Source organism: Miscanthus floridulus, chromosome 18 (genome assembly GCF_019320115.1).
Source record: "Miscanthus floridulus cultivar M001 chromosome 18, ASM1932011v1, whole genome shotgun sequence".
NCBI lineage: Eukaryota > Viridiplantae > Streptophyta > Magnoliopsida > Poales > Poaceae > Miscanthus > Miscanthus floridulus.
In genome coordinates this window covers 132504138-132529019 of record NC_089597.1, presented here as the reverse complement: position 1 = coordinate 132529019, position 24882 = coordinate 132504138, and the positions used below count along the sequence as shown (strand labels likewise).

Sequence of the window (24882 nt, the reverse complement as noted above, 5' to 3'; positions counted from 1 at the left end):
ATCCTTCTTGCATATGCATCACATCATGAAATGAAACTATATCAAATGGATGTGAAAAGTGCATTCTTAAATGGCTTTATTAATGAACTAGTCTATGTTGATCAACCTCCCGGGTTTGAAGACCCTAGATATCCTAATCATGTTTATAGGTTGTCCAAGGCACTATATGGGCTTAAGCAAGCCCCAAGAGCTTGGTATGAGCGCCTTCGGGATTTCCTTATTGAGAAGGGCTTCACCATTAGGAAGGTTGACACCACACTATTCACCAAAAAGCTTGATGGGCATATCTTCATTTGTCAAGTATATGTTGATGATATCATCTTTGGATCATCAAATGAAGACTCATGCAAAGAATTTGGTGAATTGATGTCTAAGGAGTTCGAGATGTCAATGATTGGTGAGCTTACATTCTTTCTTGGTTTTCAAGTCAAGCAAATGAAAGAAGGCATCTTCATCTCTCAAGAGAAATACACAAAAGATCTTCTCAAGAGATTCAAGATGGATGAATGTAAGCCAATCAAGACCCCAATGCCTACCAATGGACATCTCGACCTAGATGAGGGAGGTAACTCAGTTGATCAAACTCTCTACCGTTCTATGATTGGTAGCTTGTTATATTTAACCGCATCTAGGCCCGACATCATGTTTAGTGTGTGTATATGTGCAAGGTTTTAAGCTAGTCCTAAGGAAACACATTTAATTGCCGTAAAAAGAATCCTTAAGTATCTTAAGCACACGCCAAGCATTGGCCTTTGGTATCCCAAAGGAGTTTTATTTGAATTAATTGGCTATTCCGATTCGGATTACGCTGGATGCAAAGTTGATAGAAAGAGCACATCCGGAGGGTGCCATTTGCTTGGTAGATCACTTGTGTCTTGGTCCTCCAAGAAACAAAATAGTGTGGCTTTGTCCACCGCCGAAGCGGAATACATTGCCGCGGGTGCTTGTTGTGCACAAATATTATATATGAAACAAACTTTACTAGACTATGGAGTAGTTCTAGTGAAAGTACCTCTTTTGTGCGACAATGAAAGTGCGGTAAAACTTGCAAATAATCCGGTTCAACACTCTCGCACCAAGCATATAGATATCCGCCATCACTTTCTAAGAGATCATGTAGCTAAAAATGATATATCACTAGAAGGTGTAAGATCCGAAGATCAATTAGCGGATATCTTCACTAAACCGCTAGATGAGGCTACATTTTGTAGATTGCGAAATGAGCTCAATGTACTTGATTTTAGTAACTTCACTAAAAATTGAGCTTGTGTTGTCCCTTGCATTCATTGTAACATACAACATGTTTAATTTGTGGTAATGCATATAGGGCTTGTCTAACATGGTTAAGATAACCGCCGAAAAGCGTGTGAAGAAGCTTAACCTTGGATCAAACTTGACAAGCAACTAGATTTACTTACAAGTATTACATATGCATGAATGTTGTCTTGCCGTTTTGTTCCATTTGCCCTCTTGTTGCCTATTTTATCAAAAAGAATTATAGCCTAAGGCAAAATATTTTGAAAAATATGAGGGTTTGAGAGAGGTCACTCACATCAGTCCCAATTGGTGTTTATTTGGATCTTATTCAAGTTGGGACTTGATTGGGAACAGGTAGCGCGAAGGAGGGTTGAAGGTTTGCTTGAAAAGGTGCACCGGACGCTGCACCGGACGCTGCTGTCCAGCGTCCGGTCAGTTCACAGGAGGTGAACTGCTGATGAAGGAGTGACCGGACGCTGCGTCTGTGCGTCCGGTCAGGAAGGGTTCAGCGTCCGATCGATCAAGGAAGGACTAGCAGTACTGACTGGACCCTGCCTGCGTCCGGTCATGGACCACCGGACGCGTCCGGTCCCGATTCCAGAGGATTTGGACCTCTCTAGAATCGACCGGACGCTGGGTGGTAGCGTCCGGTCGCTACCACCTGAGCGTCCGGTCAGTGGATCTCGCGCGACTTCAGGACTCTTTTCGGTTTCCTTTTTCTGTCGCGTTTGGGGGATTACTTAACCGAGCGTTCGCTGTTCCTCTTCCTTAACCAAACTAGCGCCGTCATATGCCCTAACCCGAGCCACCGTCGCCGCACCACCGCAGCTCGCAAGCCACCGAGCCTCACCCGTGCCAGCTCATCTCAAAGCGCCACCGAGCTCCAGCACTGCCACGCCTCTGTAGCACCGCGCCGGCCACCTTGCGCCCTAGCTCGCCTCTCCGCCGTTGCCAAGACTGCTGGTCATCTTGTCGAAGTGCCCTAGCCCTACCATCCCCTTGATTGGTAAGGCAAGTTTTATTTTTTTTCAATGACCTAGATCAAATTCTAAATGCACTGATTCCTCATTGCATTCAGGGCATTTGACCTAACTCTAGCTGGTTCCGAGATCCCCCGTGTGACATCTTATCTCTTCTCGGATCGCTGATCGTCAGGTAGAAAGCCACTCGATTCAAGTTCGCATCTACATTGCTTTCTCTATTAGGATTTCGCATCTATTAGAAATATGGTATTTATTTGTATATCCATCTATTCTATTGTGCAGCGTGTCGGTTCTGTTGTGTTTCGTCTGGCAGTTGGCAGTCAACTCGGAGCCAAGCTCGTGAGTAAGGATCGAGGCCAAGCCTCGAAAGCGGCAGTTTGACAGTCGATCTTCATCAGCGGCAGTTCACCATCTTGTCAGTTCAGATGGCTCGCACCAAGAACATTGGTGGTGGGCCAGGTGATGATGATCGGAGGCCCCCGCCTCGCCAGCCAGCCGGATCTAAGGGCAAGTCAACCAAGCAGGTAACATCCAAGAAGCGAAAGTACCCCGACGCAGAGACAGCGAGAGCAGCAGCTGTTGTAGAGGCTGCAGAGCGTGCCGAGAGAGGTGGTGCCCGTAGCGGAGTTGTCATTGCAGATCAGCCGGTTTCACCAGCACTGAGAGCTGCGATTGAGGATGTTGAGCGTCGTCATGGTAGTCCAGCTGGGACTACCACGTTTGCAGGACGACAGGTTGCCATTGAGGAGGGTCCGTCAGCACAGCAGCAGCCCCCACCAGCAGAGCCTCAGCCAGCCCAAGAGACTCAGGAGGGTCAGGAGACCGAGCCGGCACCTCAGCTACGCCGCTCGAGTCGTACCAGTGCTATAGTTCCACCGAGGCCAGTTACACAGCGCAGAGGTTCACGTCCTCCGCCTAGACCTCAGGGTCCGCCTCCAGTGGTTCACCTCGACTTGAGGGCCGCCACCGCCAGACAGGTTCAGCAGCTGCGTTTTGTTGAGTTTGAGGTCTGGTTTCCTCTGAGGAGGGATGAGAGAGCAGCTGAGGGGTTCTACACGCCACTGCAGGAGGATTTCTACAATGCATATCTTAACAGTGGGGCAGTGTTCAGATCTCAGAGGGTCTGTCAGATAGAGTCCATTATGGTAGCAGCGGGAGAGAGCATTCGGCAATACTTGTCGTATTTGCCAGGACTGACAGATTTGATTGGACGGACGGGGATATATGTACCATCTTGGGTTCGTCAGTTTTACGCTTCACTCTTCATCGATCCACATCACAGGTTTATTCACTTTGCTTTCAGAGGCAAAGACTACAGAGTGACGAGTGGCAGGGTCAGAGAGATACTGAGGCTACAGGAGCAGCCTGTCAAGATGCATAAGGTCTGTTATGGACAGCAGGAGCCTCCCAGACGTCCTCATGGAGGGTTGGTGCCCCCTACAGATTTAGTGCGATATTGCTTCAAGGAGCCGTTTGGAGAGGGGTCGAGCAGGAACCCCAGTGACTTGACTCCTACAACTAGGGTACTAGAGGCCATCATCAGGAGGACACTGCTTCCTAGGTTGGGATACAGGGAGGGCCTAACTCGCTTACAGCTCTGGCTACTTAATGTCATCATGCAGCAGACAGTATTTGATATCTAGGATCTCCTGCTTTTAGAGATGGAGGATACTATAGCTGAGGGATTCAAGGGTCGCAGGCAGCTTCCCTATGCTCACTGGATCACATTTCTCATCCGTAGAGTAGTGCTTGATAAGCCCCCTGGCATGATGGATGAGTATACAGGTGCCACCACAGAGTTCCCAGCTTACAACCTATCACAGAGGATCAGGCACACCACTCCTCAGGCACCCAGACAGCCTAGCCGTCGTCCCGACGTGCCAAAGTCCGCTGCTCAGCAGGATGAGATCATCAGAGGGATTGTAGCCACTGAGGAGGAGGAGCTAGAAGCACAACAGGAGGTGAGCGAGTACAGTGACAGCTCTGACGACGACTACCAGCCTATACCTCAGATGCCGCCACGCAGACACGATGCTGAGGCCAGTAGCTCCAGTTCTGCTCCACCTGCTCCGCAGACAGACCCCGCTCTCATTGCTATTCTTGAGCGGATGCAGCAGGATCAGACACGACAGGCACAAGAGACAGCTGCCAACTTCGCACAGTTTCAGGCTCGTCAGGACAAGTTTCAGCGGCAGCAGCAGCTCCTTCAGCACCAGCAGTTACTTATGCAGCAGCAGCTCATGGGATTCATGCAGCATGTAGTGACAGCCATTGGGGTCCCACTGCCACAGCCTTCGCCCCAGCTTGCATAGCCTCCTACCACTTCGACGACTCCAGCAGTACAGCCCAGTGGGCTCCAGAGTCAGGGACAGCCTCTAGCTTAGTTTGCTTCACCGCCTATACAGGTGTCCCAGTGGTTAGCCTCACCCGTGGTAGCCCCGCAGTTCACTCCACTTCAGACGGGCTTCACACTAGAGCAGTCTTCCTCGCTATTCGTGCCTGAGACGTCAGTCTCCAGGAGTCTTGGAGCATCCTTCAGTGAGTTGACCGGCATGCCTACTCCGCCTCATATGCATACCGCCGGTCCATCTACAGCAGATCCAGTCGCCGTGACTACTTAGAGGCTCCCCTCGTCTGTCGCCTCGTTCGATCCTACGACAGACATACTTGCAGCTTCACAGGCAGCACCAGCCCCAGCTCAGACCCAGACCGCTTCAGCGACACTTCCTGCCATAGAGGGTCAGTCAGTTCAGAGCTCAGGGTCAAATGATGATGGTGCCCAGTTCCAGCTTGCCCCACGTTCTTCAGCGCCCGGCTCGTCCGCTGCAGCCCCGCCCTAGGTTTTGGTGTTTGACGCCAAAGGGGGAGAGGGTGTTCGAGTATGTAGTCTCAGGGGGAGCTACATTTAGGGGGAGCTAGTTATATAGTATTAGCTTATTATATACATTTGGAGTTTAATTTGTATGATACACTATTACTTATACATTCGTGTGTCTACTTTCCTGCATACTATTATATATATGTGATAGTGCTATCTATGTGGTTGTGATATTTGACATGTGTGACTTCTACTTTGCTTTATCTATATGTCATATCATTTATGTAATGCTCATTTGCTTTTGCTTCCGCGTTTATACTTCGAAGCAAATGAGCTTTGTTATTTGTACTCATGCTTAATTCATATCCTTTGAGTACATTGTGTTGGCTTAGGTCATATAAGCTTGACTAACTCTTTTGTTCTTATTGACAAAAGCTTATATGAACCAAGCCCGTCAAAAAAACTTCACTCCATAACATACTCGAGGTGGTATTGTCATCAATCACCAAAAAGGGGGAGATTGAAAGCATCTAGGCCCCTAGTTGGATTTCGGTGATTAATGTCAGGGGGAGCTAGTTATATAGTATTAGCTTATTATATACATTTGGAGTTTAATTTGTATGATACACTATTACTTATACATTCGTGTGTCTACTTTCCTGCATACTATTATATATATGTGATAGTGCTATCTACGTGGTTGTGATATTTGACATGTGTGACTTCTACTTTGCTTTATCTATATGTCATATCATTTGTGTAATGCTCATTTGCTTTTGCTTCCGCGTTTATACTTCGAAGCAAATGAGCTTTGTTATTTGTACTCATGCTTAATTCATATCCTTTGAGTACATTGTGTTGGCTTGGGTCATATAAGCTTGACTAACTCTTTTGTTCTTATTGACAAAAGCTTATATGAACCAAGCCCGTCAAAAAAACTTCACTCCATAACATACTCGAGGTGGTATTGTCATCAATCACCAAAAAGGGGGAGATTGAAAGCATCTAGGCCCCTAGTTGGATTTTGGTGATTAATGTCAATACAAGATTACTATGACTAACGTGTGTTTTGCAGAGGCAATTAAGTTAGGTCATGGTAATGGAGATCGACTGGGCAATCGAGGTTGTCATGCCCCTACGGTGGAAATCGTTTCGGTTTTTAAAAGGATGGACGACAAGATTAAGGATAACTAGTTCTAAGTGTCGATTGGAGTTGGAGAGACACTTAGAGTAGTTTAGGACTTTGTTTTTCCTTTGGCCGTACTATTAAGGGGGGTATGAACGGGTAGCTTGACCTAGTTGAGTCTAGTGAGTTAGGTGTGGTGCACACTTGTTCAAACTAGCTCTAGGTAGCTCCTATGAATGCCTAAGATCCTATGGAGCAAACTTCATTCACAGATGTTTGAAAGTTGGAAGTGAATGGAGGGTCAAACACTGACCGGACGCTGGCTCCGGTGCGACCGGACGCTGGCCGCAGGGTCCGGTCAGTTTATTTGACCGTGGAGATCTAGTCTGGTGTGACCGGACGCTGAGAGGTCATGTGACCGGACGCTGAGGGCCAGCGTCCGGTCGACTCCAGTAAGGGTCCAGACTTGAGATAGTGCGACCGGACACGTCCGGTCGATACTGACCGGACCCTGAGGGTTCAGCGTCCGGTCGAGTCCAGTAAGGGTTTTATGCGACCGGACGCGTCCGGTCAGTGCTGACCAGACCCTGCCAGCGTCCGGTCAACTCTTTACTACTGGTTCGCGGGTTGAACTGACCGAAGCGTCCGGTCATCACGACCAGAGCGTCCGGTCATCCCGCAGAAGCTCATAACGGTTCGTTTTTCAGGCTACCTTATAAATAGAAGCTCCACTCGTGAGTGGAGTGACTTTTGCTCATTCCAACAGCTGAGAAACACGTTTGTGAGTGCCAAGAAAAGCAAGGTCCTAGTGAGGTGTTTGTGATTTGAGAATCTAAGAGAGTAGCCTCACTAGCAAATCAAGAGTAGCAAAGTGTGCATCCATCTTCTCATTAGGCTTCGCGTGGTCAAGTGAGAGTTCGTGCTTGTTACTCTTGGTGATCGCCATCACCTAGACGGCTTGGTGGTGATTGGGAGTGTGGTGTTCACCCGGCGGAGCTTGTGGGTGACCCAACTCAAGTTGTGAGCGGCTTTGGGTGATTCGCCGCGACGGAGTGTCGAAGAATCAACCCGTAGAGAGCACTTGATCCTTGCGTGGATCAAGGGGAGCTACATCCTTGCGCGGGTGCTCCAACGAGGACTAGTGGGGAGTGGCGACTCTCCGATACCTCGGCAAAACATCGCCTCGTTCCTTCCTCTCTCTATTTACTTTGAGCACTTACTTTGAGTATTTACTTTGAGCAATTCAATACTTGTTTTACATCCATAGAATTGCTTGCTAGAGTAAGTTTGGAACATAGGTTGCGGGGTTGTTGTGCTTTAGTTTGATATAAACACTTTTCTAGGCACAAGGGGTTAATTGGGCTATCCGTAGGATTTGTTTATTGTAAGAGAATTTAGAATTAGCCCAATTCACCCCCCCTCTTGGGCATCTTGATCCTTTCACACTTTACTTTTGCCATGTTAGCCAAAATTTGAAGACAAGTACAAAGAGTAAGGATAACCAAGTCGTTTCTAGTATTGGAGCATCAACAAGCGCGGAGATTACATCCAAGAAAAAGGCAAATAAGGGCAAATCTAGTTCTGGAGCATCAAAAAGGTAATGAGACGCAGTTCATGATATAGCTACTGTACTTCTGTATCTCGTTGAACATTCTTCGTGGGGTTTTCTAACTCAATAAGTGAAGGTTGAGCGTAACACTTTTCAACCTGGCAAAATTGACGGAATATTTTATGCACTGTCATGCTAAAAGAGAATGATAATTCACAATATTACTGAAATCTGGATTTTCTTGGCCTCATTTGATATGGTATTTATATCAGTAGAATGATTTGTTCTCAGCTCCCTGTCTCCCTGATGGAGCTACTAGTTTGCCATTGTCAATAGTGTAACAGTCTTCTACACCAGATGTCTGGTGCTACATATACAACCCTTTCTGGCAAATCTAGTTCTGCCGTTACTTTGTTGTCTCTTGTTCAAATCTAGTTCTGCCGTACACAGGTCAATATCAGATTCAAATGAACCTGCGCCTACTGCTGCTCCAGTCAAGGCAAAGAGCAAAAAGAAAAAGGAGCCTACTAAAAAGAAAACCACCATTCCTATGCTGCCACTTGACAGCCCTGCAATGGGCACAAGAAGCAAAAATGTCGATCCTACTAGCCATGCAATGAGCACAAGAAGCAAAAGGAGGTTCAGCCTGTGATCCTCATGTATATGTGAATTTGGACTCCGCTTTGTGTGTGAACTTGCATGTATCTGTGAACCTTTGTGTGTGAACTTGCATGTGAATTTGGACTCCTGTGAACTTGCATGTATATGTGAACCATTTTGTGTTTGAAGTTAATGTGGTGTTGGTCTGTGAACTTGCTATATCATGTGTCATCATCATGCTGTGTAAATGTTGAAAAAATAGTTGTTACAAATCATAAAGCATGCAGCTACATGCTGGATTGCTGGTCCTGAGATCGATCGAGTCTGTGTTGCTGCAACTGCAAGCAGGTATGGAATGAAAAAAGGGAAAAGGCCCGGCCGACCCCAAAAGCTACTTTCCCCACAGGCCAGAGGTCACAGGACACGATCTACCATCCTATCGGCCAAACTGGTTAGCTCAGCAAAAACATGTTGACAAAAAAAAAAGAGAGAGCAGCCAGCGGCCAGATACGCTGCATGCATGCGTCCGTGCCTCTGCATGCGATGCATGCGCCAGCACCAGGGGCAAAAAGGTCTTTTTAAGCACCACTTAACGCTGTTAGCTGATAGAGTTGACTGCGGTGTTATTATTAGGGATGAAAGTTCAAGTGAGTGTCAAATAACGGGCATACCCAGTGCAGAGAGCTCCCGCTCTGTGCGGGGTCTGGGGAAGGGTGTCAGTGGCAAGCCTTACCCTCGCCTGTGCAATGCGAGGAGACCGCGACTCGAACCCAGGACCTTCCGGTCACAGGCGGTAAGACTCTACCGCTTGCACCAGGCCCACCCTTCAAGTGAGTGTCAAATAACGAACGAAGAAAATTTCAGGGTCAAAAAAGGAACGGCTCATTTTCCCAGTGCGAATTCTCTACCGATATAATCACCTCCGTGAAGTCAGCTGAGCTCTAGAATCACCTGCTGCAGCGCGGCAACTCTTCCCATAAGAAAGACTCTATCTTCAGCGTCAGGTATCACAGATGTGGTAATGCGTCCGGTAACAGCAGCAGTTGCTTCGTCGAGTAAACCCACAATCCTCAAGAGATCTTTAGGTGCTGAATGATTGGCATTAACCCGTGCATATTGTTTGAGCTGTATAAACACCTGCTGCAGCTCGCCAACTCTCTCTATAAGCAAGAGTCTATCTTGAACATCAGGTAGCACGGATGGGATATTGTGAGCCCTAATAGCAGCAGTTTCTTTACTCAACCTGCGCACCATCATCAAGAGAGGGTTTGTGTCTTTATCTGACAGGTGAGGCCGGCAGCTGAGGCTCCATTTGTATTGCGGGTGTACCGATGGAAGGAGTGTTATAAGCTCTTGATCTTTTGTTTTTTCCAGCTGCTAAATTTGACGTATTTGAACCAGTTGACTCTTCACCAGAGATCAAAGACTCACTTGATCTTGATTTCCTCCTCTTCTTGCTGAATTTATCCTTGACCTTTTCCAGAGTTGGCACGCCCCTCGTCTCATGTATGGGCGTGCGTCGCTCGAAGAAGTCGACGGCCCTAGTCCGGTGCATCACCTCGGACGGCCTGGCGGGCTGGTGCAGGAGCTGGGGATCCGCCTCCGCCGCGCTCGGCGAGGCAACCGGCGAGAGGTTGAACGACATGAGGGCGGATCTCCCACGCGTTCGCCGCGACGCGGAAGGGAGGGAAGTCGCCGGAACCCTAACCCTAGGTCGACGCCGCGGGAGGTGGCGCGCGCGTGCGGTGTCGCCTAGTTGATTGGAGAAGGCGAGGACGGCCGACGTTGCAAAAAATAGAATACTCATCGAGGACACACACACACACACACACAGAAAAGCTTAACACGGCCCTTCCAAGAATTACCCGGCCCATTACCGTTCCGATTCGATACCTCCTTGGTGGGCATCCGGAGTCCGGACAATATATACGCACGGGTTCTTCTTCTTCCTCTGGAAACCGACGTACACGGGCTCTCTCTCTCTCTGGAAACCGACAGCGCGCCGCGTCGTCCTCAGGAGCGCTGCGATGCTGAAGACGAAGAAGGTAGCGACTGCGTCTGCATCGGTGGGTATTGGGATGCTGAAGAGGAAGAAGCCGACTCCCGCGTCGGAGGGGGCTGACATCCCCAAGGGGACAGGGAAGACGGAGGCGACGTTGTCAGAGGCGAGTGAGGTCCTCAAGCTGAAGAAGGAGGCGTTTGGGGCGACACGACTCTGGAGGCAGATGGGTGTTCCGGGGGCGCTGGAGCGCTGGGTGAAGGCCAGGGAGGAGGAGGAGGCGCAGCAGCCGAAGAAGAAGATGGTGCTCATGACCAAGTTGCCCTAGACGGTCATCGATGTCATGAAGCTACAGCCCTATTGCTGCATCGAGGACATGTCCGATGAGGAGCTAGCCAACCAGACTGAGTCGTTCCGCGAGCTGTACGCGTTGGTGAAGTTCGTCGACGACAAGATGAACGCCTATGAGCAGGCTCTCATCAAGCAATATGACAGCAAGGGCTATGCGGAGGATGAAACCGAGGTAGGCAGGTTGCAGGTAGCTGATGACGGGCGGGCCAGGAGTTAGGGAAATTTGATCCCACCTTGCTAGTTAGATAGGAGTAGGTTCCATCACCATAGTGAGTTGGTAATTCATGCTGTTTCTTTGTGATTTACCTTAATACCACTATACATTCAAGTAGTCGAAACTCGAAAGTTTACTGAAAGTGTTAATCGATGAAAAACTCATGAATAATCAATATATGAATTCAAAAAAGGAAGGAAGTATTCAGGTATACTAAATGGCTTAAATGAATTATTCCAAGTGCATCTCTGCTGAATATTACCTGTCAGAAAATCAGATCAGCGACAGTCAAAAAAAAAAACAGATCAGCTGAGGTGCCAGCGTGAGCAAATGTATAGATAGAACAATAAAATTTAATGACAGCAAATTTAAGCACGGATGGTTCGTCTGAGAAATATGGAGAGCATGTATCACAAATTAGCGCATGTTCTTACTAACAAAATACCTAAACAAAGACAAAGATAGTCTCAGTTCAGAGACACATGCTAGCAGCAAAAGTATACGAGCAGAGTCGTCATACGATTCTAACCAGACACTGACAAGGACAACGATGGTCTAGAATCTAGAAGAGGCCAGAAAGATATATAAGTAGTATAGCTGGCATCAATAAAAAAATTCCTAAGCATCAAGGTGAAGAGTTGCTAAAAAATTCCTATTAGCTTTGTTCGGCTTACCCCATATTCGGCTTGTTCGGCTTATTTTTTCAGCCGAAACAGTATTTTTCTCTCACAACAATTCAGCCGGCTCCGTTCGCTAGTCTGAAACTTGGCTGAAACTAGCTGGAAAACACTGTTCCTGCTGAATTGTTGTGAGAGAAAAATACTGTTTCGGCTGAAAAAATAAGCCGAACAAGCCGAATATGGGGTAAGCCGAACAGAGCTAATCGTACTCAGCAAGTGTCTTCCCATCGTCAACAAGCTCATTGCCGTCAAAGGTGAGACTCAGGTGATCGCCGATCATATCCTTGACATCGCCAATGGTGTTCGACGGATCAACATCTAGAGTGATCGTCTGGCCAGCGAACATCTTCACGAAAACTTGCAGGGTGGATTCGTTCCGGATACCGTAATCGGCGAGCGTCTGCCCGTCCACAAGCTGCTGTCCGTTAAAGAGGAGCCTCTGTTGGTCCTGAACCTTCGCCTTCACATCGCCAATCTTGTCAGTAACCTGCACCTTGAACCTGATGATGGACTCGCTGCCGCTAGCGCTGCTAGCGAGTGTCTTCACGGCAATCCGCATGCTGCTGCTGTCAAAGATGATCCTCTGCTGCTCCCGTATCTTCGCCTTGACATCACCGACTTTGTCGGTGGGCTCTACCTCAAGGGTAATGGTCTTGCCATTGCGCATCTTCACGAAAATCTGCATTATGCTGAAGTCGAGGTACAGTGTAGACTCCTTTGGGATCTCATGGTAGTAGTATCCAAACGTACGGTCGTTGTTAAGCTTCTTGTTGCCGTCCGCCAAGAAGAGGTTCTGGTGCCGGCCGATCTTTTTCCTGACGTCGCAGATAGTGTCTGATGGATCCACTTGGAGCGCGATGGTCTTGCTCATGAGTGTCCGTGTCTGTACGAGATATACCTAGCTAGGGGTTGTGCACGTAGAACAGCGAGGACTACGCCAGTGAAGGTCCAAGGTGCAAGACTCCACGAGGTTGTACTCGGAGAGTTTGTGCCCATCCTCAAGCATCATCCAGCGACTCTGCGACTGGCAGAGAAGAAATAAAGGCGCTGCTCCTCAAAAGGAAAGGCCACCGAATCCTCAACCTTGGCCTTGAGGCTGTCAACCGTGTCAGAAGAGGGCTCAACTTCGATGGTGACTGTTTTGCCAGTGATGGTCCGTCTCACGAAGATCTGCATCGTCTAAACACAGCATGCACACAATAATGATTTTAGTATATCAGATGGCATCGGCGTGAGCTTGGGGCATACGGGGGCTCAAAGGATCAGAGTGCAGAATGCGGAGACCAGGTTAATTAAAACTTAAAAGGATCACCTCGTCGTCGTCGGCGGCGGCGGCGGCGCTACCACGATAGCGCCGTGTCCTGGAAGCTAGGTCGTCGCGAACAGATAGCAAAGCACAGAGAAAGTTTTCATAATATACTAGAAACCCAGGCGCGGCTTTGCCGCGCCCTACTAGATCGTCTAGTTATTAGAGTCCATCATAATAACTTAAAGCAAAAGGTTGAGAGGTCATCACTGATAAGCTATGTTCTGCTTTTGGTGCTACATCCCGTGCTGATAGTTCGTCTTTGCTCTTCATTGTCAATAATAATAAACAACAGATCTCAAATGGAAAATGAGCTCCAAATAAATACAAAATAAAAATAATTTTTTTATCATAAAAAGTCATGGATTTAACAATAAATTGCATGATGGTGCGAAATAGCACACTGCATAAAGGTTATATATTATAATTACCAAAGTAGCTAAACAGAGCAAGATGAAGGATTAGATTTTCCAAAGCAATTCCACTGTTTTTCTAGAATCACCCACTTGACAATCAAGGGTTAAAATGACACACTTTGTACAATGGTGGAATTGCCATACTCATTTTGGGATTACTTATGATTTTCCTGGCACTACTATATGACATTTTGCTGTACTATAGTCAGAAATTTAGACTACCACTAAGCCAGGCTTCAATCTGAATGAGAAATTAGGAAGATAGAAAAAGAACATTCCAGGCTCCTAGTACATGTACCTTCATTGGCTTCTTGGAGGCACCTACAAATTCTATTATATGCAGAAACATACGTAGGTGAAACCGTGAAAGTCAATGGAAATTTTGTGATTTACTTTTGTCGTCGTTTTTAGCAGGATAGTGTAGGAAGTCAATAACTCTCAATTCATTGCAAATACTACCTTTGCTTTCAACTTGATAAAACGACAGAACACCCGCCATATTCGCTCAAATAAAGTAATGCCCTTCTCAGATAAAGAGTGCTGCATAGAAGAGCACAGTACAAGTGTTTTGAGTAGTATATTTTACCCATACACAGGTTTGTTCAGTTTGGATAGTACCTGTGACACCTTCTTGGAGCTAACCTGTTACCTTATGTAAGCCATGGCCTTTGCAGGTTTCTGAACCTCTATGAGATCTACTGAGTTCAGACCACTAAACAATCTAATTGTTGGGTCAGTATGAAACATTTATTTATCAAGATTTACTTATCCAAGCAACTGAAATGACAATCAGCATGTTCGCTGGTTGATGCTGGTGCTGGTTTGGGCTGGCTGGTGCTGGTTTTTTGTGAAAGAAAAACATTGTTGGCTGGTTGAATAAGCCTGGCTGAAACCAACAAGCGAACATGGTGAATGGCTAGAGAACGTTTACATCAATATTTGGCCTGGGAAGTGATGCTTGTGTGCACCGTAACAACATTTCCCGATGGGAGCATGGTACAGGAACTGATCGAGGGGAGGATGAAGCCCCCCCGACCCGCTCTCTCCCCTCGGCGGCGGCGGTGGCGCCGCCCCATCTCCACCGCCGATCTGCCACCACCACCCACATCTCACCCTCCCAAGCCCAGATCCAGGATCCTTGGAGCCTGATCTACTTGCCTGCGGGCTCATCGGAGGGGCCCTGCCGTGCTGTGCTGAGTCCTTAACCACCAAAGATTCAAACTCCTCCAACCATGGCTCTCACCAACGCAGCCTGCCGGCCGCCACTCCGGCTCCGACAGCCACTTCCCAGACCCCCACCTCCTCCGACTCTGGCAAGTCTCCCTCCGCCCTCTCTCCTGAAGCGGCCCCGTTCTTCCCCTGCTCCGCCGGCAGATCAAAGTCGATGTGCTGGGACGAGATTTCACTCCCCGACGACTTGGAAGAAGAACGCTCTCCTACGCCGTACGCTCTCCTGCGCTTGGCCTCCGTGGTGGTGCATCCGGCCAGCCTGTCGTCGGTGCCCGATGCGGAGGGATATCATCACGTCCACAGCCGTCGCGCCGCAGGCAGAGCCTCGGCTGGCTAAGCCAGTGCCACCGGAGCTCGTCGGATTATGCTTCAACTGTCTGGCTGATGACCACGTCAAGGCTGACTGTCGCTACGCTTCGCGCTGCTTCGACTGTAAGCGCGAGGGGCATCGAGCTTGGAACTGTCCGCTGGGCGATGGCAAGCGCGGCCGGCCTCCAGCTCCTCAGGGTCCTCGCCGCGGGGCGGCTCACCGGCGCTCCCCGGGTGGTCGTCGCGCCCACGCCTCTGCCGACTCTGAGCGCTCCATCGCGCCGCGCACATTTAGGTCTGTGCCCGCCGGCATCAGCCGCGGTGGGGGATCGTCGCTGGGCCCACGGGGGCGAGCGTCGCGATTGGTGGGCCGCGCGAGATCCCGGATGTCGCATCGCCACGGCCTCGGGAGCGTGCGCCTAGAGCTCTGTCACCTGCAGACACTGTTGCTCCATGCCTTGCTGATGTCCGCCAGCTTTGATGCAGGGAGGCCATGTTTGGTGTAGTACAACAGGTGGGAGAGGCCCCCATGCTGCTACTTGAGGCTACGGCGCTGACTTTGGCCGGCTCGGGGATCAAGGTCGCCATGCCCCTCGCCCCACCTGCTCAGGGCGGTCTCGCTTGGGAGCAGCACGTTTGGGCTGGTGGGCCGGATACTCGCGCTTGACCCTGAACTTCATTTCGGAGGCCCAGGGGGACCCAAACTTGGGGAAGCATCTAGGCGGGCACATCTAGAGGCTGGTTCCTCTGATTGGTGGGCCGACTACGTCGAAGTGGAGCTCGCTGGCCCACGCGAGGACGCCGTCCAGAGTTTCTTCCCCGCCTGTGGCCTTATCGCCCATGGGCGCAGCGGCGGCTGTGGTGCCAGCTCCGGTGTCACCAAGTGGCATCTCGTAGTGTCTACAGTCACAGCTTTGCTCTGCCATCACGGAGCCGATCTTGATCGAACCTCCACGTCTCCGTATTCCTAGGAGGCGTCGTGCGGTTGAATGCACATTCTCACCGCCACGTCGTAGCGGGAGGCTTGCGGCCAAGAGCAGATGCAGAGCCTCCAACCCGACCGTGCAAGCCGAGAACATGATGATGGCAAAATGGGGAGTCCGCCAGCAGGATCTGGCGCCGCAGGCCGATGCGGAGGGTGATTTCGATGAGTACATGGCCCTATTCGGCGGGCCTCTCTCAGAGTCCAAGCGCGAAGCAATCTGGACTCTCTTCCCGGCAGGATGCGCGATTGAGGGCATCCAGCTGGTGGAGGGGTTTGACCTCGAGGTTTAGCCTACCTCTGGGTACCCGGTCTACGTCACCCAATCGTTGTCCATGGCCTAGTTTACTAGCTTGCTGTTGCTCAGCCCGTTGTTGCTTTTAGTCCGTCTCGTGGTAGTAGCCGGGCTTCGTCGTAGTTTTCTTTAGTTTTTTCGCTTTTGTTTTTCTTCCTTCTCCTCGCCTAGGCAACCTTTGGTTACCTAGTGTTGAGCCGTTTGTTGTTTGGTTCGGTGTTGTCTACTTCCTCTTAATGAAATACGTGCTACACGGCATGTTCGTGAAAAAAAAATATTTGGACTTGTTCTAGAAACGAACAACCCAGTATGCAGATTAAAAATAAAAAAAAATGGTAATGAAGTATAATATGATTGAAATGCAATCAATTTTTTTTAATTATAAATGAGATACAGCAGGTTAGGAGATAATTATACATACAAAGAACTGATTTGTTTAATATACAGCAAGCAGGTGCATAACGAATTGCCTGATGCTCTGACATTTCAGTTTGAATAGTACGGTCCTAAGAACTTGACTGAATATGAATATATGAATAGTATAGTAACCAGCAATGCTTTTTTAACACATGATGACATGTAAAGCACAAAGGGCATTAGTACCACAATAATAAGAAAATGATTTTTTTTATTTTGCGTATGGAAACTAATCTGCACCTGGTTTCTAGCCATTTGTACAACAAACTGAACTGGTGAAGGGATATTTAGCTCACTGATCTAACTGATATAACTAAATACCTAAGCTGTGTACTTAACTGTTAATGGAAATGCAGATCAAGGAACTATAAAAGGTTTTGGAAAATAGATTATTGCAGCACTCTCCAAGGAGAGGAAGCGAGAACTCTGAGGTGAAGATAACGGCACCACAGCGGGCAGCCGACGGGAGCGAGTCCGGGACCGAGCTAGGCGGAACGTACTGGTGCCAATCGGCAAGCGCCTGCTACCATGGTTGCCACATACCTGTTCTCGCTGGGGCTAACAGGCAGGGTGTGTCTTTGCGGCCGTAGCTGCGTACAAAGCAGAGCACGCGGAGGGTGGAGGCCGGCGGGCGAGGTCGCCGTGTCTCGCGCCGCCATTTCGCCGGCGCTGGCGCCGCTGCCCCACGCTCCATTCTATCCGCCCGTGCCCCACTCGATTTGCCTGCTCCAAGTGCTGCCGGCGTTGCCCGCTCAACCCGTGCCTCAGTGCCTGCCGAGGAGAAGGGAGGAGGTGCAGGAGACGATGGAGCAGCGGGAGGAGGGAGACGCGTCGGCACCGTGCTCAACCCGTGCCTCAGTGCCTGCGGGGGAGAAGGGAGGAGGGGCAGGGGACGATGGAGCAGCGGGAGGAGGGAGACACGCCGGCGCCGGGGAGGGGACGGGTCGTCCGCCGAGCGGGTTCGCAAACAATCGTGACCTTTCGGGTTCGTGACTTAATGGGTTGGAGACCCGCGACGAACCCGATCCAACGGTCCATATCGTCAGCCTGTTCGGTTGGCTGGTTCGTATCGTTGCTGATTCGTGAAGAAGTACTGCTGGCTTTCGTGTGAGAGAAAAATACTGTTTCGGCTGAAAAATACGGTCCATATCGTTAACAGTTGACGTGTCCCTGGCGGGTGCCCGCCGTTTGGTGTAGGATTCGTATTAAGAGAGGAGATAACCAATATATACGGCTCGGCCCAACTCAAAGTGAATCTATTGCTCAAGGCCCACGCCACTGGCGCTGCGCTTTCGCCGGCCGAATCGATCGCATTTGGGCAGCTAAGCAGGCCCGCTATGCCTGACCTGATCCAGGTGAGGGGTGAGCCGCTGCTGCTTTTGATCCGTTTCGGCTCATTTTCGTTTTCGTTTTTCTCTCTATTTTTTTTCCCAAATTCTCATCGGCAGCCATCATCATGATACTTTATGATTTTATATGTCCATGTTGATTCTCAGGAAAATACTCTTTTGTTCTTTTTAAGTTCATTTATTTCCATTATTTTTTCTTCTTCTAAAATTAAAGGCTACATGTTTAGGGTCCGCCAAACTAAGATCTAGATATTTATAATTATAATTATAATTATTGTGAAAAGATTTATTTTTCCTAGCACGTCTCGTAAGGATTAGCAGCATGCGGCACCCATTGCGGTACCTTCTTTAACTCTGCATAAGTGCTCTCGTCTACGTCACTATCGCCACCACTAGAATCACCCAAATCTGCATATCCCACCGCCCTGCCTCACCATTGTCTCAACCGACACACTGCAGTCCATCGGTCTCCCTAAAGACCCATCTTACCGTTAAGAACATAATAGCCCACAAATCCCAGCCTAAAAACCTAACCAACTAACTTTTGTTCACCGAAGAAGATCTTTGCAGCCATGGATTTTATAGAAGGGGGGCAGTTGAATTGATTGAAGGATATATAGTCGCATGCATCAGAAGATGAACCTGGCCATGAGTACTAACAAGGCAAGTCCATGTATACGTGGTTTGTGAAACGGACGCATGGTTTTCAGGAAGCATTTGGCGTAAAACTATTTGGCTTCTCGAAAGGTGATAAACATACTTTTTGTTAGGGAAAGTTGATCTAAAATTCTAGATATTAAACTTGTTATGGCTGCCCGTATCTTCTCATAATTAAATCCCATGAAGCGTTGGTGACGTATTTTTATTTCAGATTAAATTAAATCCCATGAAGTTTGAAGAAATATACATAGTAGTGATTTGTACTTGAACAAAACAAAGCCTTCCATGGGTTCCTTTCCTTTAGGTACAAGACACATTAATTTGCATCCCACATTCCCACTGAGGCCTTGTTTAGATCCCATCAAAGTTTCAAGTTTTTTCACTCTCTCTTCGTCACATCAATTTTTAGCCGCTTGCATGGAGTATTAAATGAAGGTAAAAAATAACTAATTACACAGTTTAGTTGGAAATCACGAGATGAATCTTTTGAGCCTAGTTGATCCACGATTGGACAATATTTACCAAATAAGACGAAAGTGGTACTATTCATCAGGTTGAAAAAAATTGCAATCTAAACCAGGCCTGAGCTTTGGCCTTCAGAAGACTGACGAAATGCCTGATAAGCATTAAGGTCCAGCAGTCCAGCACCATTAGCGTTTCAAGCACGGCCATCGACCGGTCGCTCGTGAACGCCCGTTGACTGACTTGTGGGCCACCCCGTTGCTCCAGCCCCACCACAACTCCTGAACAAAATTATTATCCGGTAAGCACGCGCTTGGAGCTTTCTAGCAGCACATCGACGTGGGTGACCCGGCCTCCGTCCAATCACGTCGCTCCACGTGTCCACCATGCAAGGCGCACACGAGATCCCAGCCCTTGGAGCACGCAGATCTCCCCATCGGACGGCAGAGGCCCTCCCCCCGCTCCCGCACCACGTCAAGTCCGCTGGCGTCGCCCAGTGAAAAACCGCCACGTGGAAAAGATCCAATCGCGGCCGTCCGCTCGTCCACGTGGCCGGATCGCGCCCGCGTGGACCGGGCGCACGGGTCTCCTGGCCCCGGCCCGTTTTAAAGGGCCTTTCGTCTCCGGCGCAGAGCAGAACTCATCACTGGTGGTGGTGGTGGTGCTCCGCAGAGTGAAGCGAAGCGAGGCGAGACGACGATGCGCAAGTGGGCGATTTCCTCCGCGCTGCTCCTCCTCTTCCTCCTCACTACCCTCCCCGACCCAGGCATGTCCCCACGCGCCGGAGATCTCCAGTTTTTTTACTTTTCCGTTGATTTTTTTTTGTGCGGTTGGTCGATCCCGCTGTTCTCGTGGCGATTGGTTGCAGATTCCGTCTCGCCCGATCACTAATTAGCTCTGCCCGTCGGCTCATGTTAGTTTTGCGTAGTGTTTTCTGTCCAGTTTGTCTGCGTATAAGCTCCCTGTGTGATGGACCGCGCGGTAAATTTCTGGCCCGAAAAGAGTCGGTCGTGGCTGCTAGATGCGTTGGAGCAGACTGTAGACGATTGTGGCACTAGATGCGATCTCTGCTAGGAATTTTTAGTCCAATTTGTTGGTAGATCTCGCGTCTGGAATTGCCGCTAGATGGGGAAGTGAGCGGCTCCTGGCCGCTTTGATCCAATGTAATGGCAGGGTTTGTTTCGAGTTCGAGATTGCTGACTAGTTCTCAGACCCGTCATGGGGCTCTTTACATTTTTTCTTTTTGTGGTGATGAACATGGGCTTGTTCCATTTGGGGTTTAATGGGGTTTAGAACTGTAACTGTAACTGTAACCTCGTCCATTTTTAGCTTTCACCTACCTGGATGTTATCTGTGGTAAATGTACTGCTCACCTGACTGATCAAGTGCTCTAGTATATAACTTACTATTCTTAGTAAATTTGAAGACTCTCTGCACATGTCACTATCATACTACTATTGGTGAATTAACAGGACCTTGTAGTCTAGTGGCAGCTCTGGTTTCCATTTACTGTGCTGTACATGCATACCAAAAGCCTAAATATAAGTGGAAGTTCAATCTTCTGATCCTTGTGGAATTTCAATCTTGTTCTGACCCTGCCTATACTGCAGCTAAGAAGCTACAGGTGAATGCTGAGGAGAGCAGTGATGACTTAGCTAACCCACCGAAGGTAGAGGAGAAGCTTGGTGCTGTCCCTCATGGCCTGTCCACCGACTCTGATGTTGCCCAGAGGTGTGCACGGCCTTCCAATCAGTGCTGATTATTACTGCTTTGTCATGTATCGATACTTCTATGAACAATATGATTTTGTTGTGTGCAGGGAAGCCGAGTCTATCTCTAGGAAGACTCTCAGGAGCTCAGCCGAGAAGTTTGAGTTCCAAGCTGAGGTGTCCAGACTCATGGACATCATCATCAACTCACTCTACAGCAACAAGGATATCTACTTGAGGGAGCTCATCTCCAATGCCTCTGATGTATGTATTGCATCAGATCCCTGTGTTTACTCTTCATTGTGGATGCTCGAAACTAACACTGGTGTTCTGCATGTCTGTAGGCGTTGGATAAGATTAGGTTCCTTTCCCTTACTGATAAGGAGGTTCTGGGCGAAGGTGACACTGCAAAGCTTGAGATTCAGGTATGTGAGATTTCAGTGTCGAGAGACCCTTTTTTTTTTGGCATCATATCTTGCTTTAGAATTGGAACTTAAGGCATCTGGCCTATGCTAATGCAGATTAAGTTGGACAAAGAGAAGAAGATCCTCTCCATTCGGGATAGGGGTATTGGTATGACCAAGGAGGATCTTATTAAGAACCTCGGAACCATTGCTAAGTCTGGAACTTCAGGTACTGTTCTTTCATCTTTCCGCCTGATTACTGCAATCCAATATTTGTTAAATATAATTGGATTATGCTCTCAAATAATTTGAATTGTTTGCAACTTTTGCAGCTTTTATGGAAAAGATGCAGTCTGGAGGTGACCTCAATCTTATTGGACAGTTTGGTGTTGGTTTCTACTCTGTGTACTTGGTTGCTGACTATGTGGAAGTGGTCAGCAAGCACAACGATGATAAACAGTAAGATATTTCTGTCTGATTTTTTATTCATGTCTTGATTTACCTATGTAGTTGCCTAATGTTATTGCGGTGTTGTACTCTTTTAGATACGTGTGGGAATCAAAAGCTGATGGATCATTTGCTATCTCTGAGGATACATGGAATGAGCCCCTTGGCCGTGGAACTGAGATAAGATTACATTTGCGAGATGAGGCCAAGGAGTACTTGGAAGAGGATAAGCTAAAGGTATCAACACATTCACTTGTCTTTTATTTGGGTTAACGGGCTTCTGCCACAAAATATACAATGGGTACCGAGGTAGTTTTTAGCTTGTATCTGTATTTCAACCTGAAGTCCAACAGTGTTATCTGAAATCAACATATTTTATTAGACTTGGACATGACCCCAACAGTGCTAACTAGGAATTTGAATCGGATCTTTTCAGAAGTCAAGTGGTCAATATGTTTCGGTTTTACAGCAATGGCAGATTGCTTAGCAACTATCTCTGGCAATAATTTTCCATTTTCATTGAGTGCATTCATTAATCACGAGATAATTTTCATGTTACTGTGTGAGAGCAAGTGAAACATATAAGAGTACCTGTTTTTCCTGTCCACTAGGGTTGGATACATTATAATGAAACACATCCCTTATAGACCTTGTAAGACAACTATATCTGTTTGTGCATCTGTGGTTACAAGTGTTGAATTTGAATTCTCTTTTATGCAGGATTTGGTGAAGAAGTACTCTGAGTTCATCAACTTCCCTATCTATCTGTGGTCAACCAAGGAGGTTGATGTTGAAGTGCCAGCTGATGAGGGTGAGACAAGTGATGAAGAGGATTCAAGTAAGTCTTTAGTGAAGTTGTTTATTCTCCTGAGATGGTAGTTATGTGTGTTGGTGCTAATGCATCATGTGTTTCTTAACAGCCCCAGAAACTACAGAGGAAGAGACAGAAGAAGATGAAGAGAAAGAGAAAAAGCCCAAGACAAAGACAATAAAGGAGACTACTACCGAATGGGAACTTCTGAATGATGTGAAGGCTGTATGGCTTCGCAGCCCAAAGGAGGTTACTGATGAAGAGTACTCAAAGTTTTACCACTCACTAGCGAAGGTAAATACTGTAGCAATGAATTAGTAGTACTCAATGATTTTTTTTTTTTGCCAAAGAAAGCTTTGTTTGTGGGTCTTGTTGACGAAACATTTGTATAACTTAACAATTCTTTTTCAGGACTTCGGTGATGACAAGCCTATGGGTTGGAGCCACTTCACTGCTGAAGGAGATGTTGAGTTCAAAGCTTTGCTCTTCATTCCTCCGAAGGCTCCACATGATCTCTATGAGAGTTACTACAACAGTAACAAGTCAAACCTCAAGCTGTATGTTAGAAGAGTTTTCATCTCAGATGAATTCGATGACCTTCTTCCGAAGTATCTCAGCTTTTTGAGGGTACTGGATTACTATTTCGAAACACATATACTATTCAATTCAATCCATTGATATAGCAGAAAAAATCTTACAGTAATGTTGTCTTCAGGGTATTGTTGACTCAGACACACTGCCCTTGAATGTGTCACGAGAAATGCTTCAACAACATAGCAGTCTCAAGACCATCAAGAAGAAGCTGATCCGCAAAGCTCTTGATATGATTAGGAAACTTGCTGAAGAAGACCCTGATGAGTACAGCAACAAGGATAAGACAGGTAATGGGGTTTTCCGCAATGAATGCAAGTCATATACTCATCGTTACAGTACTAAAAAAATCTTCTGTAATCAGATGAAGAGAAAAGTGAGGTGGAGGAGAAGAAGGGCCAGTACGCCAAGTTCTGGAATGAGTTTGGCAAATCAATCAAGCTGGGTATCATTGAAGATGCAACTAACAGGAACCGCCTTGCGAAGCTTCTTAGATTTGAGAGGTTTGTCCTTTCTTATTCTTTTTCAAACATTGCCTTGAATTGTATGTTTTGGGAAAAAGAAAACTGATCTTATATTTGCTTGCCTCAGTACCAAGTCGGATGGCAAACTTGCCTCCCTTGATGAGTACATTTCAAGGATGAAGCCAGGGCAGAAAGACATCTTCTACATCACGGGAAGCAGCAAAGAGCAGCTGGAGAAGTCTCCATTCCTTGAGAGGCTAACCAAGAAGAACTATGAGGTATGGCGCTGGTCTTGGTGTAATAAAATAGTTATCCATTCAGGAATCAAGACCGCGGCACTGCGTCAAATGCTTTTGTCCCTTTTTGTTTTGCCTTTTCATTTGGCTTTAGTCTGGGGTCTGAATACAGCTTGTGAACTAACGCAGCACTTGTTTTGTTTTGCAGGTCATCTTCTTCACTGACCCTGTGGACGAGTACCTGATGCAATACCTGATGGACTACGAGGACAAGAAGTTCCAGAACGTGTCCAAGGAGGGCCTGAAGCTGGGCAAGGACTCGAAGCTCAAGGACCTCAAGGAGTCATTCAAGGAGCTGACCGACTGGTGGAAGAAGGCCCTGGAGAGCGAGAACGTGGACTCGGTGAAGATCAGCAACCGGCTGCACAACACCCCCTGCGTCGTCGTCACCTCCAAGTATGGGTGGAGCGCCAACATGGAGAAGATCATGCAGGCGCAGACCCTGTCGGACTCTAGCAAGCAGGCGTACATGCGCGGCAAGAGGGTGCTCGAGATCAACCCCAGGCACCCCATCATCAAGGAGCTCCGCGACAAGGTCGCCCAGGACAACGAGGTACTGTACCTGCACTTCTACATACAAAACCATGGATGTATGGGACGATGCTAATTTATTGATGGTTCCTTTGTTCGTTGATTGTAACGGAAACAACAGAGCGAAGAGCTGAAGCACACGGCCAGGCTGGTGTACCAGACGGCCCTGATGGAGAGCGGGTTCAACCTTCCTGACCCTAAGGAGTTCGCGTCCAGCATTTACAAGTCGGTGCAGAAGAGCCTGGACCTGAGCCCCGACGCGACCGTGGAGGAGGAAGACGAGGCTGAGGAGCAGCCGGAGGTGGAAGAGAAGGAGTCGGCCAAGGAGGAATCGGAGCCGTCCTACGACAAGGACGAGCTGTAGGCGTGGTCTGCCTTCCGGAGTGTCTGATGTCTAGCTAGCTCCCGGTTAGGACTGTGATAATTGGGGAGCTCCACTCACTGCCTGGTGTTTAGGAATGTGATGGTTCTGAGGGACGCCCATTTTTCCCATGCAACGTAATACGGGATTTTTGTCTGTCTTTGTACCTATATACAAACTTTAGTTCAGCCTAATTAGTGGTTTGCATTTACCTTACCTTGCCATCCCACGGAACCGGCTGTGGTCAGGTTAATTATCCCTGTCT

General features: G+C 48.1%; 2 protein-coding genes across 2 annotated transcripts; one reads left to right on the top strand and one right to left on the bottom strand.

The window, feature by feature from the left end:
• Nucleotides 1-11776: 11776 nt before the first annotated feature.
• LOC136524710 (uncharacterized) lies at nt 11777-12448 on the bottom strand. Its single transcript, XM_066517975.1, has one exon. The coding sequence runs from the start codon at nt 12446-12448 to the stop codon at nt 11777-11779; it is 672 nt and encodes a 223-aa protein (XP_066374072.1).
• Nucleotides 12449-19642: 7194 nt separating this feature from the next.
• On the top strand, nt 19643-24833 carry LOC136519949 (endoplasmin homolog). Its single transcript, XM_066513350.1, has 15 exons — nt 19643-19769; nt 20614-20734; nt 20823-20976; nt 21057-21137; nt 21234-21345; nt 21449-21575; nt 21662-21800; nt 22284-22401; nt 22484-22668; nt 22786-23001; nt 23090-23255; nt 23330-23468; nt 23557-23707; nt 23874-24278; nt 24378-24833. Exons 1-15 carry the CDS (start codon nt 19703-19705, stop codon nt 24618-24620), a joined length of 2424 nt encoding a protein of 807 aa, XP_066369447.1. The 5' UTR covers nt 19643-19702; the 3' UTR covers nt 24621-24833.
• The last annotated feature ends 49 nt before the right edge of the window (nt 24834-24882 follow it).